The sequence below is a fragment of the Rhipicephalus sanguineus genome, chromosome 6, assembly GCF_013339695.2.
Source record: "Rhipicephalus sanguineus isolate Rsan-2018 chromosome 6, BIME_Rsan_1.4, whole genome shotgun sequence".
Classification (NCBI taxonomy): domain Eukaryota; kingdom Metazoa; phylum Arthropoda; class Arachnida; order Ixodida; family Ixodidae; genus Rhipicephalus; species Rhipicephalus sanguineus.
Genome location: NC_051181.1, coordinates 177,802,825 through 177,820,857, shown reverse-complemented (window position 1 = coordinate 177,820,857; position 18,033 = coordinate 177,802,825). Strand labels below are relative to the sequence as shown.

At 44.8% G+C, this 18,033-nt stretch overlaps 1 protein-coding gene and 1 non-coding gene across 2 annotated transcripts; both read left to right on the top strand.

Moving 5' to 3' along the window:
* The first annotated feature begins 5,575 nt into the window (after positions 1–5,575).
* On the top strand, positions 5,576–5,648 carry Trnat-cgu (transfer RNA threonine (anticodon CGU)). Its single transcript has one exon. It is a non-coding gene; the product is annotated as a tRNA-Thr (tRNA).
* Positions 5,649–6,433: 785 nt separating this feature from the next.
* On the top strand, positions 6,434–15,621 carry LOC119397104 (hepatocyte growth factor receptor; the record flags this gene model as incomplete). The annotated part of the gene is given in 7 exon segments (XM_037664543.2): positions 6,434–6,530; positions 7,057–7,143; positions 12,330–12,514; positions 13,696–13,805; positions 14,221–14,380; positions 14,499–14,635; positions 15,211–15,621. Coding segments are annotated over 7 exon segments (966 nt in total). The 3' UTR covers positions 15,410–15,621.
* Positions 15,622–18,033: the final 2,412 nt, after the last annotated feature.

The following is an 18,033-nucleotide window of genomic DNA, read 5'->3' as shown; positions in this document are numbered from 1 at the left end:
CCCTGTTCTTCGCGTACAAAACAAAAAATGGTTGTTCATGCGTATTAAAGCCAGACAGTGAATCGTTAGAACGGAGCAACGAAACGCAAACCATCGATGTCCTCTTTCACGTGTCAGATGCAGTTTTTACTTATTAAACGACTCTTAAACCTGCAAACGCACGCTCCATCGTGGTTATAGCTCATAAGAAATTTCTTTTACAATGACTTCGCAGCTGTAGTTTAGGATTCAGGTATTCGAGTGATTTTCAGCGTAGCAAGAAGACAATGAGAAAGCACGTCACGATTAATGATCTTTTTAATAAGGCGAAAGCGTTATATAGATGCTCATCATACGCCAAAATGGACCGACGGCATATTTGGCGAGACCTGACGGTGTTTCGCGAGACCGGCGTCGGCGTCAACACGAATGGTGCAAAAAGCAACTAAGTAATGAAAGTTGGTCAGAAGTCACGTGATACTCAGGGGAATGTGTGAGTGCAGTCGGCGCACCAAAAGTTACGTGATCTCAATGTAACATCATGCCATTAGTGACGTCACCACGTGATGTAATCACGACGTCACAGATCAACATAATTTGTGGCGTCATAACACGACGTGATGTGACAGGGTCATCGCAGGACATCGTCGTTTGGTCAAAGGCGGGTCCATCACTAAAGCTGTGCAAAACATAGGAGGCGCAGAAAGCTTGTAATGCCTCCAATTCTGGAGGCAGCGCAAGGTCATGTTAGGCTCAGAAAGCATTAGGAGATGGATGGGGGAGGATAATACAACGACTGAGAAGAAAAAGAAGAAGAAGAAGATTGCTTTCGCCTTCGAGTCATCTTAGGCGATTGCATAAGGGTCCCTGTGAGTTTGGCTTTCAGGTCTCCTAGTGAGGGCTCCTTTAGTAAAAAGACGCAATTGTACACACGCTAAAACATAAGTGAGCGGCATTCACCTCAGATGCTTTCAACATTTCATTTCCGTTGTGCCCATTTTGCGGAAAGAACCGTCCACGTGCACTCTATATCTCACTTATTATAGAGAGAATCGCAAACCATACCCAGATCCGCATACAGACCTAACCAGGGTTCGATCTGGAGGCAAATCCAAACAGATTCTTTTCCCAGCCCTCATCGGCTATCTAAAGTTCACCCAGATGAAATTCAACCAACTGACGCACATTGCAACTGCATGAAGACTGCCCAGAATTACATTCTTTGGGAATGCGGGGGAAAACCACGCTCTAAAGATAATACTGCCAGCGTCCTCCCACGAGGCGTGGGAGTCACTCCTGTCGGCCACTGAATACCTTCTTCAGGCAGAAGTGATTAACTGGGCCGAAACGATCGCGGCCAAGATACTGGCCACCACCCTTCGAACCACCGGCAGGCTAACTTCAACGACCTCGTTGTGCTGTGAATAAAGTTGTTTCCCTCTCTCTCTCTCTCTGCCTCACGGCAATGTATAAGACGCAAGTATTGGAGACTAACGAAAACCTCACCTTCACACAAGCATCATCATCATCATCCGCCTGACTAAGCCCACTGCAGGGCAAATGCCTCTCCCATGTTCCGCCAATCAACCCGGTGATGTGCTTGCTGCTGCCACGTTATACAAGCATACTTTCACACAAGCGTGCTTTCAGGTTAAACGAGACGTCTTGCCCTAATTATTTGTGTGTGCTGCAGTTGGCGCCTGAGAATGCTAATGATATGTTTTTGAACGACGAATCCGCATTGCAGGAATGTAGCGTCGTGGAGGGAGGTGTCAAGATGCTGTGCCCGGGAATTTCACTTCTAGAGTCATCTTTTATGAACCCTAGTGCTTTAAAAGCACTGAACGACTCTGTTCCGGTGCAAATAAGTTTCCAAATGGATGGGCTGCATCTTCCACTGGCCAACAACGGCGGCAATGGACATTTCACGTTTACCTACCAACCGGAGCCAGAATTCAAGCAATTTCCGGAGGTGGAACGCGCCGTCGACCCCGGTGAACCTGCAATTGAGATCAAGGTAAGGGGTTACAGTTAATTTAAGATAATTTTGAAGCCATGTCTATTCCTGTAAATACATGACAATTAACTTGACTTATGGTTCATAATCTGGAATTTACTTTGTCCGCTTGACAATATCAGCATCGCTGCGTCGCTTTATATTCTCGTATTTGTTGTACTTCCCGTCGCGGTCGTATGTAGCTATGCCGGTCTTTATGAACGTGCTGCGCATCGCACTATCATCTCGATAATTGCGTCGAAACAATCCGTAGATTTACATTAACTTGTTACAGTGACCTTGAAAGAATTGCAGTGTTATTTGCTTTAAACTGGCGTCGTTGTCGACGAACACATACCGTATTAACACGATCCTTCACGCACTTTTTTTTTCCTCGCTAAATGTAGCCTTCAAACTTGTGGGCGGGTTACAATCGGGCTCAAACGTGAAATCGGCATCAAGTTGTCTTTTTCTATTTTCCAAATGTAAATTTACCTGCGCGGTACATTCGTGGGCACGCTAGAACAGTGCAAATGCCGTGCTCGTAGATAAATGAGCAAGTCACGGGCCGTAGATGTCTTTTGTTTGTAGCCTGCTATTTCGATGCGCCACGGGATGATTTGTCACACCTATGAGCATAGGCGCGCGCACAGGGGCGGGGGGGGGGGGGTGTCGGTCGCCCCCCTAATCACCTAAGAGGGGGGGGCGCAAAATCTGCCCCGTACATTGAGCCTTCTAGTCACCTGAGATGGGGTGGGGGCGCAAAATCTGCCCCATACATTGACTTAGTATGGTGGAGGGCGCTTCGATGAACCTTTGCCCCCCCCCCCCTGATGGGCAACCCTGCGTACGCCTATGCCTATGAGTATGCCATATGACGACAAATTACTTTAAAGGGCTCGTTTTTCTTTGTAAGACACAATATTATTGAGAACTAACAGACAGCAATGCCAAGGAAAGTATAGGGGTGTTATTTGTAGTAATTAGAATATAAATCTGAAGAAAGTAAAGTGGACGAAAAGATAACTTGCCGCCGGCAGGGACCGAACCTGCGACCTTCGAATAACGCGTCCGATGCTCTACCACTGAGCTACGGCGGCGGTCATCTCCCCGTCCACTTTATAGGGTATATATGTGGATTGAAACTTAGGAGCGTCAGTCAGCGCCAGTCGCAGCCATGGCGGCTCGCCAAGGCAAGTTATCTTTTCGTCCACTTTACTTTCTTCACATTTATATTCTAATTACTACAAATAACACCCCTATACTTTCCTTGGCATTGCTGTCTGTTAGTTCTCAATAATACTGTGTACGACAAATGGTGTTATTCTTCCACTGGGTTTATCAACGAAGGATGTTGTCAAACCGGTGGTGACTTACTGGTTACTCTGTGTGTATTGACATATTTTTTGTGTGTTTTAGGGAAACCACTTCGAACTTTTTATGGACCATGAGGTGGTTTTGGTCCGTGTCAACGGCTTGGACGACACCTGCAATGTCACCAATGTGAGCTCTCACTCAATTGTTTGTAAGGTGAAGCCTGGCGTTTTGGAACAAGGCTCATCTTTGGCGTTAGAGGTGAGTGAGCACCTTCCGAACAGCTCCTGTATTTTTAAACGATTCTCACGTTATCTTGCGGGAGTGAGTTTTGTTGTTACCGTAAGTGCGATATTTGACTACTCTGTAGCGTGTATGGCCTTTCAAGACGGCGCTTCTTTTCACGCGAACGCCGCAAAGACGAACGGAACTGCAGATCTCGCGCGCTTCTGTGCACGTTTTTTGTGGATGTGGATGTGAAAATTTTGTACCATTTCATGATCACGCCGGTTTTTCGCCGGTTGAGGCGTATCAAGTTTTCGTCCTAATAAATGCGTCATACTGATTTACCGAGCAGGCGCGTAATCGCTCTACCCACAAAGTGGCTCTGGCGTTATTCCGCGCAGCTTGCGGTCGCCAGTTTGATTCCGGGCCATAAGGAGACCGCATTTAGCGGGTCTGTTAAGCAAAAAAATTAAACGCATTCTTGCGTTTAGTGAGTTCCGATGTTCTCTTTCTAACAGAACGTGCTAATGCTTGGCATCCACAAGTACTATGCACACACTCGAAGTAGTTCCGTCAGTACCCATCACAAATAGTAAAGTCTTCAAGCCAGGCCCGCAGCCAGGATTTTTTTTTCCTGGCTGCGGGGGGGGGGGGGGGGGGGCGACTAGGAGGGGGGGGCGACTTGCTGAAAACCTTGACTATTTGAGAAAAACACCTGTTTTCATTATTTATTTTTGGTAAAAACACCTACTTCACCAAAAATTTCGGGGGGGGGAGCCCTGGCTACGCCCCCCCCCCCCCCCCAGCAGGCCCTGGCTACGGGCCTGCTTCATGCTCTCTCGGTCGGTTGCGATTTGGATAACTGCTGTACCTTTTTTCCACGGAGCGTGTTGGGCAAATATGGGGTGTAGATTCATTCACACTGTGGCCACTGCAATCTTTCTAAAAAAAAAATCCGAGTTCTCACTTTGCAAGTAGCTCAGTACACGGGCGGTTATGAATGCTCTATACGTGTGTTTCGTTTGAGCAGGTGGTGCATGCGGGACAGAGCTACCCTATTGGTGCCGTTAAGCTGATGGCAGCTGAGCAGCCAGATCCCGATTATGACGTCATCACTGCCACAGCTGTGGCGGCTGTGCTCGCAGTGGCGCTCTCCGGTGGTGTGTTCTTGTGCAGACGCGGCCGTCGACGAGAGAAAAGCACATGGCCGACTAGCCTCAACAATCGTCGCAACAGGAGCGACTCCTTAGCCAACGCATCCATACGTGAGGGCACTTTAGTCTTTCAAGCTGAATATGCGAAAAGAAGCATACTTGGTGAAAAGCGCAATGGACGGGACAAAAGAAGGAGCACACAGGACGAAGCGCTGTTGGTGCCGTTAAGCTGATGGCAGCTGAGCAGCCAGATCCTCACTATGACGTCATATAAGCGCTTCGTCAGGTGTGCTCCTTCTTTTGTCCCGTCCATTGCGCTTAACGTTCACCAAGTATGCTCCATCACCAACTGGCCCTCACCTCGAATATGCGAAAAGAAGGTTCTAGAGTGAGCTAGTCGACCTGAATACTTCACCAACTGGCCCTCACCTCGAATATGCGAAAAGAAGGTTCTAGAGTGAGCTAGTCGACCTGAATACTTTTTGAGAATTCGGTAAGGCAATTTTTTGACAGCTTGTGAAACAACCTGTGTTGTGGATGAAAAATTCGTTAGCAAGGGGCGTGGGCTAGAGCCGATGTTTCGACAAGCGAACGTGTCTTGTTCAAGGCTGCAACTGGTTCCAGCCTTGAAGAAGACAAGACCGCTTGTCGAAACGTCGGCTCCAGCACACACACATTGTTTACGAATTTTAGTTGCGAAGCAGCTTTTGCTCGGGGCTGTGTCCGTCCTTCCCTCACGCGCCCGCTCCCCCACGCGCATGCGCCAACACTCCCCCTCTCCTCGCGTGAGCGCGTGGAGGTGGAAGGAGGTGGGGGCGTGAGCGTTGCCTCCGCTTCGTTTCTCCTCTCCCGTTTCTCTCTCCACCACAGCTGTGCGTTCGTATATAATGCGAGCGCACAGCTGGCCGCCGCGGTAGCTCAGTTGGTAGAGCATCGGACGCGTTATTCGAAGGTTGCAGGTTCGATCCCTGCCCGCGGCAAGTTATCTTTTTGTCCACTTCTCTTTCTTTACATTTGCCTTACATTTACTACTAATAACATCCCCTATACTTTCCTTGGCATTATTCTCTGTTAGTGCTCATTAATATTGTATATAACAAAGAAAAACGAGCCCTTAAAATTAACACTTCTTTCCTTTATGAATCCGAGGAAGAACATCACTGTCTTGAGTCGCTCATGCCGGAGAAACGAGCGTACAGGTTCCCGCAGCAGAAACGCGAATACAGCTTCGCTGCTAATCCGTTCCCAGCATGGGCGTGCGCACGAGGGGGGCAGGGGAAGCGACCGCCTCCCCCCCTCCCCCCAATATAACCTAAGCGGGGGCGCAAAGCCTCTCCCATACCTCTGCTCAGTCGGAACTGTCCCATCATTGTTTAAAGAGCAGGTGTGGCCACGCAGGTTTTTGACGGTAATGGCGGCCGAAGGCCCCCAATGTTGCCTTCTGAGACGTGTTTACTTCCCATATTTACTCCCGGAAAGCCAAGGACCAGTGGCAGGCCATTGTGAGAAGCGCGTCATCTCTTTATTCTTTATTTTCCCTTTTTTTATTCATTGTTAAGCATGTTGTCTTTTGGACTTGACAAAAGGGGGGGGGGGGGTGCTGAGTTGAACCTTTGGCCACCACGCCTTGATGGGGAACCCTGCGCGCGCCTATGGTCCCCATATGAATGTTGCGGCCCCACGAAATTTATTTTTATATTTGTTTGTTTGTGCAGGCTACGTTCCAGAAGGTAACGCTGACGTAGAACAAGCACTGATCGAAGTATTATTTGACATGGACGAAGAAACCAAAGGCATGCTTCAAAGGGAAAACTTGCTTGTTGATCGAGGGCTGCTTCATCTGGGTCCCGTTATCGGCCAAGGTACTTCATTTCGATCGTGCATACTGTGGTGCAGCGTTTCTTGTTTTCTACGAGTGAAGCCGATTCGATGCAATCCAGTCTAAGTAGCCGATTTATGCGGCAATAAATCGCGAATTTATTGAACAAATGCAAGGATCGAGAGAGCCTAGGATTAATCTGGGCGCTAGATCGCACCTCTCTCCCTGGAAACAAGGCGCACATAATAAGGCTGGAGGGTTTAGGGACCGATATATATATATATATATATATATATATATATATATATATATATATATATATATATATATATATATATATATATATATATATATATATATATATATATATAAAATGCGCGTGTGTACTAGAACTTTAAACACGTTTCTTGCTGTTGCTGAAGTCGATTAGTTTATGAAAACCATTTTGACAAAACTACTTCGTTGTTTCACACTGATGGAGAATAACAAAGTGAACAGCTGAAATTTCAATGAAAGTTTGGAAATACCTTCCTATGAACAGCACATTTCAACTCTCTTTCTTTTCAAAGGCCACTTCGGTTGCGTCTACCTTGGGACTATGAAGCTCGAAGGCAAAGGACACGTTGAAGAAGTAGCCGTGAAAACTCTGCATAACAGTATGTAAACTGCTCTATAAGTTTTCTTTCCGAGGATTTTCTGAGATATTGGGGGTGTTTTATGTAAGAATAACCTTCAAAACACATTTGAAAGACCCCTGTTACATGTAGCAGCCGAGAAAGGTGATTTGGTTTATCTCTTTTGGTACGTTTCAGGCGTTTAACGAGCCCTTATTCCTAAAATCGTGTTTAGACCGTGTGCATAAGTTTCGTTTTTTTAATAGACTCATATTTGATCCAAGGCGCATACCAATAGCCTAATATTGATACGAGGGCTTGTGTCGACGATATACATCCTGTCAGCGAACACCTTTCACTTTGGAAATACAAGCATGATGATTTCGACTAATAACCTTGTAAGCAAGACCAAGATGCGTAACAGTTAAGTGACGTCATGCTTGAGTATTTCAGGCCTGCTCTTCTAAATTTCATTTTCTTCCAGTGCTCACACTGACAAAGGCTGAGTGCGGTAATTACATTTTACAGCGTACCTGTAAATGTACCTTTTAGTGTATGTCCCTTTATTCGCTCATTACAGTCAATAATGATATTAGGATTCGTTTATTCAAAGTATGCCACGCAGGAGAGTGTTTCCGCGCTGCGTTTGCAAGCACGTGTCGCAACTCTCGCTAGCCGACGACAGCTGGCTTGCCTGAAGTTTCTTTTCCTTCTTTCGAACAACTCAGTAAATATAAACAAGGACATATACCTAAAAGCTCCGAACCGTCACTCCAGAAGAACTAACAACCAGAAATGCATACGCCCATTATTGTCACGTTGTCACATGTTTATTAAGTATTCTTTTTTTTCCCCGCAGTTTTAGAGTTGTGGAATGACCTGCCGAATGACGTCGTCAGTGCTCAGTCACTTGATTCATTTTCGTCGCTGCTGGAATCTCATTTAGAGGCATTGCAATAGGTTCACCGGTATCGGTGCGCAGATAAAAGGAAAAACAATGTATCGCGCACGTCATCATCATCATCATCATCATCATCATCATCAGCCTGTCTACGCCCACTGCAGGGCAAAGGCCTCTCCCATGTTCCGCCAATCAACCCGGTCCTGTGCTTTCTGCTGCCACGTTATACCTACAAACTTCTTAATCTCATCTACCCACCTAATTTTCTGTCTCCCCCTCACGCGTTTACCATCTCTTGGAATCCAGTCAGTTACCCTTAACGACCACCGGTTATCCTGCCGACGTGCTACGTGCCCGGCCATATCCATTTCTTCTTCTTGATTTCAACTATGATGTCCTTAACCCCCGTTGTTCCCTGACCCACTCTGCTCTCTTCCTGTCTCTTAAAGTTACACCTATCATTTTCCTTTCCATCGCTCGCTGCGTCGTCCTCAATTTAAGTTGAACCCTCTTTGTAAGTCTCCAGGTTTCTGCTCCGTAGGTAAGTACCGGTAAGATGCAGCTGTTATATACCTTTCTCTTGAGGGATAGTGGTAGATTACCATTCATGATTTGAGAATGCTTGCCGAATGAGCCCCCATCCCATCCTTATCTTCTAGTTATTTCACACTCATGGTTCGGCTCCGCGGTTACTACCTGTCCTAAGTAGACGTACTCCTTTACAACTTCAGTGTCTCTCCACCTATCGCAAAGCGCTGTTCTCTGCCAAGATTGTTCCACATTACTTTAGTTTTATGCATATTAATTTTCAGACCTACTCTTCTACTTTCCGTATCCAGTTCAGTAATCATGAGCTGTAATTCGTCTCCCGCGTTACTCATCAATGCAATGTCATCAGCGAATCGCAGGTTACTGAGATACTCTCCATTAACTCTTATCCCTAATTCTTCCCAATCTAGGGCCCTGAAAACCTCCTGTAAACACGCGGTGAATAACATTGCAGAGATCGTGTCTCCCTGCCGTACGCCCTTCTTTATTGGGATTCTCTCGCTTTCTTTATGGAGGACTATAGTGGCCGTGGAGCCGCTGTAGATTTCTTCCATTATGTTTATGTAGGCTTCGTCGATGCCCTGATTCCGCAGTGCCTGCATGACTGCTGATGTCTCCACCGAGTCAAATGCCTTCTCGTAATCTATGAAGGCTATGTATAGGGGTTGGTTGTATTCCGCGCATTTCTCTATCACCTGATTGATAGTATGAATATGGTCTATTGTTGAGAAGCCTGTACGAAATCCTGCCTGGTCCCTTGGTTGATTGAACTCTAATGTCGTATTAATTCTGTTAGCAATTACTTTTGTAAATAGTTTGTAGACGACGGACAGTAAGCTTATCGGCCTGTAATTTTTCAAGTCCTTGACGTCCCCTTTCTTATGGATCAAGATAATGTTGGCATTCTTCCAAGATTCTGGTATCCTCCCCGTCGAGAGACACTTCGTATACAGGGTGGCCAGCTTTTCTAACATAATCTCTCCACCGTCTTTCAACAGGTCTGATGTTACCTGATCCTCACCAGCTGCTTTGCCTCTTTGCATTCCCTTTAGGGCTTTCTTTACTTCTCCTGTCAATACTGGTGGGATGTCACTTGCACATTATCACACGTGTTCAACAGTTTTCACCTGTGTGTATTTCATGTTATCCTGTTCCTAGGTCATAACCTTGTTATTGCTACATTCTTGTTTGTCTTGAACATGTATGCTAGTTTTTTTTTCTTTTTTACACCCTTGAAATAATTATATGCATGGTTCATCTATTGCTTTTTTCTTTCTTTGTTGTTGTCGCTGTTATGGTTAGGTTGTACTTCGGAATTTCCCTTTTTATTTTCTTAATAGGAAGTCCACTTTATTTTGTGTGCCCTCTCCTGTGTAGTCCTGAAAAGGCCCACAGCATTAAATAAATAAATAAATAAATAAATAAATAAATAAATAAATAAATAAATAAATAAATAAATAAATAAATAAATAAATAAATAAATAAATAAATAAATAACTAAATAAATAAATAACTAAATAAATAAATAAATAAATAAATAAATAAATTCACTGCAACAATAGTCATTATACCAAACCCACCATAGTCACACCTTCGCTGGCTTTCCGCTTCACAGTAGGCGAAGGGCTCTGAATTTTTTCTACTAAAGACTGACATGCTGGAACTTCTTCATTTTTTTTCGCTTCGCAATAAATATTGAACTATATTTCACCATTTTGTTTATACCGATAAGCTTAACTTCATACGTCTTCTACCACAATGTGTTTTACAGAGTTATTTGAGTCTCTTGTTGACTGTCACCGCATAGAACTTATGTGCTGAGGCTTACAAAACAGAGCGCCTGTTTTCGACCGCAGCGCCAATCAGTTACAGTGCTGCCAAAGCTTGTATAGTTCGAGTGTAGAGCGTAGGGATGTTCGAATAGTAAATTTTAGGTTCGAAGGCAATTCGAAGCGAATAGTGATTTGATCGAATAATTTCGAATGGAATAGTTCGAATAGTATATATCACATATTATAAAGAAAAGAGAGCATACTTGTCATGACCCAACTAACCTGCACATTTTTTTTTAATTGGAACAAGGCATGTGCGAATGTCACTCTTTTCGGTTCTAAGTGAAGTAGAACCAACTTTGCATAGCAGCTGGATTTGAATTTCAGCACGATGCAAGTGATAACCGGTAAAATATGTTGTTTTAAAATTTACTATACTTAGAGCATATAAACCCGCATAACAAGCTTTTAAACTTAAAAAAAAAACACGGCTGATCCCTCCGTCATAGGAATCGGTATAACTCGAAAGTGAAACGTGTCTTCACAGAAGTAGTGCTTATTGTGTAGTGATATATGAGAGCTTCTACAATGTCTATTTGTGTTTGGCAGCTATAGCGCCGTTTGACGTGGATGCATCCATGTTGCATGTCTCCATCGCGACGACTAACGCCCATGATGATGATTAAACTGTTGTGGTACCTGAAGTTGTGAAAATATATTTGGACACAGCAAATCGTGAATCCCGCGTAAAGATGACATCAACAAGCTCATAATCAATACTGGTACCCGATATGGATTTCTTCAAAACGTCGTCAATTAAGGAGAGAAACGGCACGGTGTGCGCTTTCTAGCAATAGGTGACCGACGCCTGTGCTCATGCATACACTACCACATTGCGCTTCAGCAACACGGGAGGCAGAGATCCGTAGCTTGAGCCGCAAACGCGTGCGTCCCACTGGCCTCTGTCTCGCTCCACCAATGCACGACATTCGCCCGTCGAAATCGTGTCCTTTCTGCAGCGCGTATTGCAGTAGTTTTGTTAGTCGGTGCTCTCGCAATCGAAATAGACGGTGGCGGAGAAATCAAGGAAGCTGCACTACTCCGATGAGCCGGCACACGCTAACACGAAGCGAAAGGCAAAGAACGCAACTGTGTCTAGGGTGCCTCGGCGACGCCAGCGCGGCCAGTGTCCTCGCTGGTATCGAGACGCTTTAACCATGACTTCCGATACGGCGCGCAATCTTGGAGTAAGCGCTAGTAAGTGTCGATCGTGACGCATTAATTCTTTTCACGTCTCACAGAAGGCGGCACCGCCCCACTCCGCCCCGCCTACCTACACCGCCAAGAGAGAGCACCGTGCGAGAGAGAATGTGTGAAAGATATAAGGCGCGTTCGTGAAGCGTCCAGCATCTGCCAAGGTAGCGTAGTGCGTTTAGATTCGGGCGCTTACCGTCGCGGCCGCAAGGTCGTGGGTTCGATTCCCAGCGGCGGGTATTTTTCTTAGTTTTTTCTTTCTCCCCGATTGGCGTTCGTTTTATTAAGGTCATATCCGTAACGGATGTACTTGGTGGACCCCGGCATAAAACACTTTCGTGTTAAAATGATTAATCGATGTGAGGGTAGTATGTTCATTTAACCTTGAAGTAGAGCTTTGCAGCAGTACGTTTTTTCTATAGCTGTTTTTTCTGCATATCATTTCGACACAGCAGTGAAACCACCTTTACAGGGTGGTCATATGCGGTTTAATATACACGTATTCGTCCATTTCGAACATTTCGAAATTCGTATCGAAGCGAATTGGAATACTGTCTTATTTGTTCGATATTCGAAGTGCTCTAATATTCGCACATGCATAGTGGAAAGCAAGTGTGAACGTGGTCCGTCAATTTTCACTTTGCCGTGGCAAAGTTTCATTCGCCAATGAATTCGCGTTTTTCTCATTCAACAAAAATGGTAGAGTCGGTTAATTTCGGCTGAACACGTTGCTGTCTGTCTCGGCACTGCAGACTCTCGCGGTGGTGAAGTTGACAGCAAGGCATTCTTGGAGGAAGCCCTCATCATGAAAGACTTTCACCATGTCAATGTGCTACCACTCATTGGGTTGAGCATCGACAAGACCGATGGTCTCATGGTCATCATACCGTATATGAAATACGGTGACCTACTGTCCTATATACGAGACGAGAGAAACGTAAGGCTGTTTCGATGCTTTGCAACCACTTGGCGTTAATGTCTGCCCATCTCTACAATAAATGGAATGCTGGAAGCTGCTTCCGTGGTATAAAATTTCTTACAAAAAAGATTACTAAATCAAACTTTGACGTTGCGATCTTTCACGTTGCACGAAAATAACGAATTATATATGTGTATTGGAGTAATTTTACTTGGGACGTCTTAATAGAACGAAAAATGGAGTTAATTGGCTTACACTGGTCATGACCCAAGTATCTCGACTAAATGAGATGCAAATACGAGGAAATGAGAGACAATCACATGCCTGTCCTCTTCATTATTGTGTTCCGCTCAGTCGCGCTACTTAACAACATGACTTGTAACACCGTACGTTCTTGCGGAGTGATTTGTATACGCCGTCCTTCAATCATACAAAACTTTCATACCTTCAAAAACATGGCGAGACAATTATATAGTATATGCATGTGTGAATAATCTTTGAAAACTGTATGTGATGATCGTATGTGCGGGTTTAACTTTGCAAGTTATGGTAGCTAAAGCGGTAGCCGTGAGATTTCAGTGGTAAAGTTAGGTGTAATTGTTCAAATGACATGGCTGTCGAGGCTTCAAACTATTATAACGCAGCGTGTGCTGCAATAAAGAAGATTTAATAGCACTTATGTATTGCAGTAACGTTAAGGGACAAGAGTAGAGCAGAGGGCGTCATGGAGCAAACGGGTGTCAAGGACATCTTAGATAAAATCAAGAAGAAATTGGCATGGGCAGGTTATGTAGAGAGTAGGCAAGATAACCGCTGGTCAGCAAGAGTAACAGACTGGATTCCAAAATACGGCAAGCGCGCCAGGGGAAGGCAGAAGCTTGATGAGATTAAGAAGTTTGTGGGTTGATGAGATTAAGAAGTTTCCAGGAATAAAGTGTCTGCAGCAAGCATACGGCCGGTTTAATGGGAGATACATAGGATCAGCCTTTGCCCTGCAGTAGGCGTAGCCATGCTGAGGATTGCAGTATACAAGAGCACTTTATTGTACGCTGCTATGTAGCTAAGTGCTATTGTGAGTAAGAATAATAAGTAATACATGTTGCTGTTTGTACCGATTTCATGTGACGAAGCTCTACTTGTAGTCACGCATTACACATGGAGCCTATCTTCACTTCGTGCATTTGTTTTTGCAATTCTAGAAACCAACCGTAAAACAACTAATAATATTCGGAGTCCACGTGGCCGAAGGCATGAAGTACTTGGCCGACACAAAGTTCGTGCATAGAGACCTCGCGGCTCGGAACTGCATGTGAGTATAGAAACATAAAACGACACTGCGTGAGAAACTTATGTTAATTTGACCAAGGCTGCAGAGAATAGCAAACAAACAAGTGAAAAACAATAGTGGTTTCTCACCTGTCCCTGCTTGCAGCTTCTTCGTTCTTCGATTCCTTGCTCAGTACAATACTAATATTTTTTTAAGGGCACAACTAGACAAGGACGGGGAAGAAGACAGGAGACACACACTTTATGCCATGCCTGTGCATCTGCTTTCTTTACCGTCCTTGTTTGTTTGTGCGCTTAAAGAGTATTGGTCATGTCTTACCAAGACGCCAAAACAAGCACATTAGTCAGTGCAATACCTGTTTCGGGTTTACCTTTGCTTTCTGACTTTGCCTCCAATGCTGAAAACCACGAGTGTTCGACTAGGGTCTTCATTGCAGGTTGAGTGAAGATTTTATTGTCCGTGTGGCCGACTTCGGCCTCTCTCGCGACGTTTACGAGAAGGACTACTACAGCGGGGATAACAAGGCAAAGCTACCTGTCAAATGGATGGCGCCAGAAAGCTTGGAGAAAGGAATCTACAATCACAAGACTGACGTAGTAAGTGCACAGGGCACACAGGTGCAACGCACAGCATTTCTACCGGTTTGAACCCTGTCTCACGAAAGCTATTCTTAAGAAATTTTCAGACATAACGTGCCGTCTTTCTAATGTGCAGTGGTCTTACGGCGTACTCTTATGGGAGCTGATTACTCGTGGTGTGACGCCGTATCCTGAAGTGGACAACTGGGACATCGTAGACTACCTCAGGCAAGGTCGCCGGATGAAGCAACCGAGCTACTGCCCTGACGAGATGTAAACTCAATTACCTTCCTTCCTATGTAGTTTAACAGTAACAAAATCTGACAGAAATCAAGAAAAAACGGAGACTGAGAGCCCTCATTTGGTTTTCTTGCTTTTGCTTGCTATCACGCTGTTCAACTACACTGAATAAGGTGCCTCGATTCCAGCGCCGCCACTGTTAGGTGACTTGATGCCAGGGCCATCCACGGCGCGGTGAAGTCACGTTTTCGACTATCAGGGTGTTGACGGCCATTATGAGAAAATGATGCGCTGTGAGACACCAATAAAGAGTGTACTTAGAAGTCGAAACCGCGTAAACCTCGCCTTAACAAAGCTTTCTATCGCTGGCGAAGCTGAGTCTCCAAGCTCGTGTGAGAATCAATATGGCGGCGCCATCGGGGTTGACACCACCCTGAACGGATGGCAATGGAATCAAGGCAACTCTCTGAAACAGTATCATACTCTGCCGACAATCCGTTATTTGTATGCATGTTGTTTCGAAACGAGCTTTCTCCTTTGATAACCGTCGTCATGCTCGTTGTATATAAAGTGTCGCATATATATTCTTTGTTTGTTTTTTTACCCAGGTACGCCATTATGCTCAGGTGTTGGCACGACGACCCTAAAAAGCGACCTACGTTCGCGAAGCTCGTCACCGACGTCCCCAACGTTCTTTCCAGCCTTGAGAAGAAGAAAAGGAAAAAGCGGCTTGGACTGAACGTCACGTACATTAACTGCCCACGCCCCAATCTCACCGACGAGGCCGAGCCATCTACAGAACCATAGGCGTGAGCAAGGTTCTCCGTTAGAGGTCGCAGTCTCCCCACCCCACTCCCCCCCAAATGGACGAGTCTGTTGAAACAAAACGAGCTGTGCATTGCTTGCAAAAATCACTTATGAAGCCATAACGCGCTGCTCACATCGGCTTTCCCTTGGTCCCTGGCTTTTCGGGGGCAAACGTCGGAAGTGAACAGTTCTTAGAATACAATATCAGGGGCCCTCGACCGCCATTATCGTCAAAAACCAAGAACGACTAACTGAAAATATGGCGCTCTTTGGCCAAGCATGACTCTTGTGCCATTAAAACCCACATATCGTAATCATCATCATAACCGAAGATATGGGGCTGTCCTGCCACTCCCCCCCCTCTTGGTAAATGGGTGGGGGGCAGCCCCCCCCCCGTCCCCCCTTGCGCACGCCTATGTACAGAATCTCACCATTGGTAGGTCATGTCACACAATGTCCAGGATGGCTCCGCCATGCGTCTACGTAGGAAGCAGCGTTCAGTTTCATAATGGGAAACTCTCGGCGCGCTGTCCGGATACACGTCGAAAAATGACGATGACATCATGCGAAGCTGTATGCAGGTTTCGCGCCAGTAAGATGCTATTTGCAACGGCATAAGCCCTCGAAACACGCCTTTCTGCGGCAGAAAGCCACCCTGCTGCAAACACTGAACGTTAGCCTTACTGTGAAGGTGACGTGCACGCTAGTGGTTTGGCAATCAAGGCCAGTTATCAACGTCACCTAAACTGAACATTACACTACATGCTCAGTGCTTGTGGGGTAGAAAACGTGTAAACAAATACTCTTTTGCTGCTGAGTCCTGTTATGCTGTGGTGCATTTTAGAGCTGTTCAGTCGTAACATATCTAGGTGGTGTTCTCAACATTGTTCAACTACTAGCTATTTTCACCGTGCCTGCACCGTGTCACCTGTTTTAACATCGTGCACAACCATCCTAGCTTGTCCAGTAAATATCAGACCACACAAGCGCTTCCGACACAACAGCACTCGTGCCTTAATTGAAGCAAGGCATCGTGCCAAAACTTCATTCAGCGTTGTCCTGCGCAGTCACATTCTTATACACCGTTTCAATAAGAATTAGGGAAATGCTTGTCTTCTAGCCATCATTAACTATATACTGTTTAGTCATGTATTTTGCAGCATATGGTTTCTCTCAGCTTAATGTTACTATTTATGACCACATTATTATAAGCAGCTGTGCAAAGTGTTCTTCTGGAACCTATGAACGTACTTTAAGTTTTGTCCTCATCACCTATGTTATGGCACTGTACGGCATATCATTAAATCATTAATTTCAGAAAATATTCTCGCACTCTTCATGCTGTTTATAGCTAACAGTTCATAGTTCTAAACTTTAACCTGCGAAATAATGTAAATCAGTTGTGCAAAACACCCTGACATACATTTTAAAGGTTATGTGTTTCTGTACATTATTTCCTGTAAAGCTGTCGCTCAACCTGCCATCAGGCCTTAGTTTACCTGCGCAGCTGGAAGCTCTATATGCAGTAAGCTTGTTTTACCGGAGATCTAGTTAACCACAGCCCTATTTTTCTTTTTTTGCAAATGCAGAAGCACTACTATGTTATCTAAGGAACGTTGCATTTTACTGCCATTACTGCCTTGATGCTTCATTGTTTTACCGTCGCTAATATTCCGTGTGTATTCTATAGCCCTCCTTTCAAGCAATACATTGTTTTTGTTCTTATATTCGTATACATTTACTCCGCAAATTGCAGGCTTTGTCCGTCCTTGCACGTTATTTCCACATCCATCGTCTAGTTTCTCACAGCTTGCCTGCGTTCGTGACTGTTACATCTGTCTTTATCTTTATTGTTTTTTTGTGTGTTTTGCGGAGCCATTGCGGGCACATTATACGAAGTGGATTGTCATTCATACTAAATCGCTCATTGATTCAAGTCAATCGATGCTTACAACAAGTCGTCGTGTACAATATTCCTGTGTGACAGATTGCTCATTAGCTCTTCTTTTATCTCATTGCTGTTTATTCACTAGACATGCTAATCTTGTCAGAAATGTCGTGTCGAAAGTTGCCAAGGTCCTTTTTTTCAACATCAAATAAATCTTTCGGTCATTCGTTTTGTGTGGCACGGGCGGATGTTGAAAGTATTGTTTTCCTTTTTTTAGTGGAGCTTCATGTTCTTCCGCCTGACGTCCTAACACTAATTTACTGGAGCAACAATTTAGTCCGTCAAGCACCATACAGAGTATGCAACTCTATTATTATTATTACTGTAATTCATACAAATTTTCGCTAAGGTTACCCTTAAGCGCGTGTGATTGCATAACATTACGCCTCCGAACAGCCCAAAAACAATGCAATGGCAACTTTTGCATGCTTCCTATACAACTAACATTCATAACACTTCTAACACCTTCCACCTTTACAAAAATATAGCATGCCTGGGTGACAGATATTTAGGAAAGATATGAAAACAGGTGCAAAAAAAAAGAAATAAAGCAGCTTCGCAGTAGCGGTGCCAAGCCTGAAATAAGTGCGGAGCTGCATGGCCTTCCTTATTTCTCATTAGTCTTCTCTTTCTGTCTTCCTTTTCTCTCTTGTATATGTTCTTTCTTTCTTTTTGT